This window comes from Penaeus japonicus, unplaced genomic scaffold, assembly GCF_977035675.1.
Source record: "Penaeus japonicus unplaced genomic scaffold, GWHDUDI00000001_assembly GWHDUDI00000042, whole genome shotgun sequence".
NCBI lineage: Eukaryota > Metazoa > Arthropoda > Malacostraca > Decapoda > Penaeidae > Penaeus > Penaeus japonicus.
In genome coordinates this window covers 12339900-12342399 of record NW_028234444.1, presented here as the reverse complement: position 1 = coordinate 12342399, position 2500 = coordinate 12339900, and the positions used below count along the sequence as shown (strand labels likewise).

The 2500-nt window shown below is 34.0% G+C and overlaps 1 protein-coding gene across 6 annotated transcripts in view; it reads left to right on the top strand.

Annotated features, from left to right (window-relative positions):
* The window catches only part of Ptp99A (Protein tyrosine phosphatase 99A), a 1207867-nt gene that overhangs the window by 1077595 nt on the left and 127772 nt on the right, over window positions 1-2500 (top strand). For all 6 annotated transcript variants that reach the window (XM_086535154.1, XM_086535153.1, XM_086535151.1 and 3 more), the window contains one exon: window positions 1908-2022. In XM_086535154.1, the coding sequence (XP_086391280.1) occupies window positions 1908-2022 (115 nt within the window). The remainder of the gene's footprint in view (window positions 1-1907; window positions 2023-2500) is intronic.

Here is a 2500-nt window from a genome sequence, read left to right as displayed (position 1 = left end):
TTATATATATATATATATATATATATATATATATATATATATATATATATATCTATATTTATTTGTATGTATGTGTGTGTGTGTGTGTGTGTGTGTGTGTGTGTATGTATATATGTATAACATATATATATATTATATATATATATTATTTATATATATATATATATATATATGTGTGTGTGTGTGTGTGTGTGTGTGTGTGTGTGTGTGTTTTGTCAAGTATGAATTGTTTTTATGTCTGACCTATCAGTTATATATAGTTATAATGTTAAGTGTGATTTTATTTATCTTGAATTTATTATTATGATAATAGTATTAATAATTGTGATGATGATAAATATTATTATTATCATTATTATCATTATAATCATTACTAGTCTTATTGTAATCATATTTATTATCATTATTTTGTTATTATTTTTATTATTATTATTATTATTATTATTATTATTATCATTATTACAGTCACAATATCTAACGTAACTCACAGAGAATCAAACACATGTTGCAACCAGTGATTTTAAAACATTAACATAATTTTTGTGATCCATAATGAAGAGACCTAGTTACCTTAGTTACTAACAATAAGGTAACACACTAACAAGAACCTTCCCTTTCAGCCCTGATCAAAATTCAGATATTTCATTCATGGATTTTTATGAACGATACACCAAAAATCTTGCTCACATCCCCGACTCATTCTATTTAGAAATAATAAGTAAGATAAAGTACAAAGAGAATTTATTGTTAGCGATGATAAGATATGGTAAATTTCGTTCAAAAGGATTACGCAAGATGTTGGATTTCGTCTTTGCCTTTGTATGGGTAGAATTTCACATGCGTTGGATATTTCATGTCATTTTGTTTATAGCGATAGAGTTCTTACCTACATTGTCTCCCTTTGCCCCTACGGCGTACTTTTGAATATAGGATTCTGTAATTATATGTGACAGTAATCGTGAAAGTAATGCTCATTATTATTATAGTATAAAGTTATCTCTTGTACAGATAAATGCATATAATTATTGTATTGTTATTTTACAATAATCGAGGAATTTATATTTATTTCCTGGATAGTTTTTGTTTGCTACTGTAAAAGTTCTAAATGTATATATTTAAAAATAAATCTCTTTTGTACATATTGAAAGGCACACTCCAAAGATACTTTAGTCAACCCGTAAAATCACGAGTTATGCGATTCCGTTTTCTCTAGTAGCCTCAGCGGCTAGATACGTTTTCTGTGAAAGCGGTTCCATTTTCTCTAGTAGCACTTGAGCTATGTACGTTTTCTGTATAAGCGGCGGCGTCGAATCAGGGGGTAACTAGTTTATACACCTCATAATAGACGTTACAAAAACGATCACGGTGCATGACTGGAAAAAACACCACTTGCATGTGTACATGAAAATGGTAGCGTATGATAATAATTTTAGTTAGACTCTGGAAGTAGCACATTAGTTAGATGTAGTACACCAATTTATTTTAACGTGACCGCATGTTAAATGTGTGTCGTGTGTGTGTGTGCATACCTGTTCGGCCTCTTATATCCGTCCTGTTGACGTCCCATCTGCTCTTCTCTGCAATGTGATTCTCACATTTATCATTCCTAGTTTTGTAAGGTCTGTTAGAGATGAACTGGAGGAAGAGTATGGCTCCCTTTGCTCTTTCCGAAAGGTCGCTTGTAACAGGGACCGAAGATACCATACAGCACCAATGATTATATATACTATCAGACAGTTTGCAGACTTTCAACAAACGAAGTCTAAATCAGATTAATTTCACGCCCCTTTTGATATCGAAAACTACGAATGAAAACAGTGCTGAATAAGCGTTCACGGCGGAGAGCGGATGGGATGCCCCAGCAGGTTTCACTTCGGCCCCATCTAACCGTCTCTTGGGTGTTTCAGAATCACGTTGTACAGGGTCTCCGCACCTACACACAGTACCTGGTGTCCCTCCAGGTCTTTAACCCTGAGGGGGACGGACCTTCATCCACGGTGGCCGTTATGACCGACGAAGGGAGTAAGTACAAGATATCGTTTGTTGGATTAGCAAAGGAACATCTGGCATAGCTGTGTGTGTGTGTGTGTGTGTGAGTGTGTGATATTTGTACCTTATGTTCTTACTATTAAGCAAAGTCCTTCATCGTTGTATTTTATGTATGAAAGTGCTAATATCTGTTCGTGAATATGTATATTTTAAGTCAAGTATTTCTTTGGATTTCGATATGAACATCCGATAATTACTTATCACTGGCGCGTATACATGTCCGTATATATTTCTCAATCGTTCTTTGTATAATTCCACCGAAAATCACCCTTTCAAGGCTACCAATATATCCACACATGAGTATCCAATAAGGACATCTCTTCATACTTTATCCTCTCTGATTTATCTTCATTATGATGTATGTTCCACATAATTGAACAAGCTAACACATCGGCACCCGCTGAGGGGAGTTCAGGAGTCTTGAACATTCAGTCATTTATTTTAGGAAGCG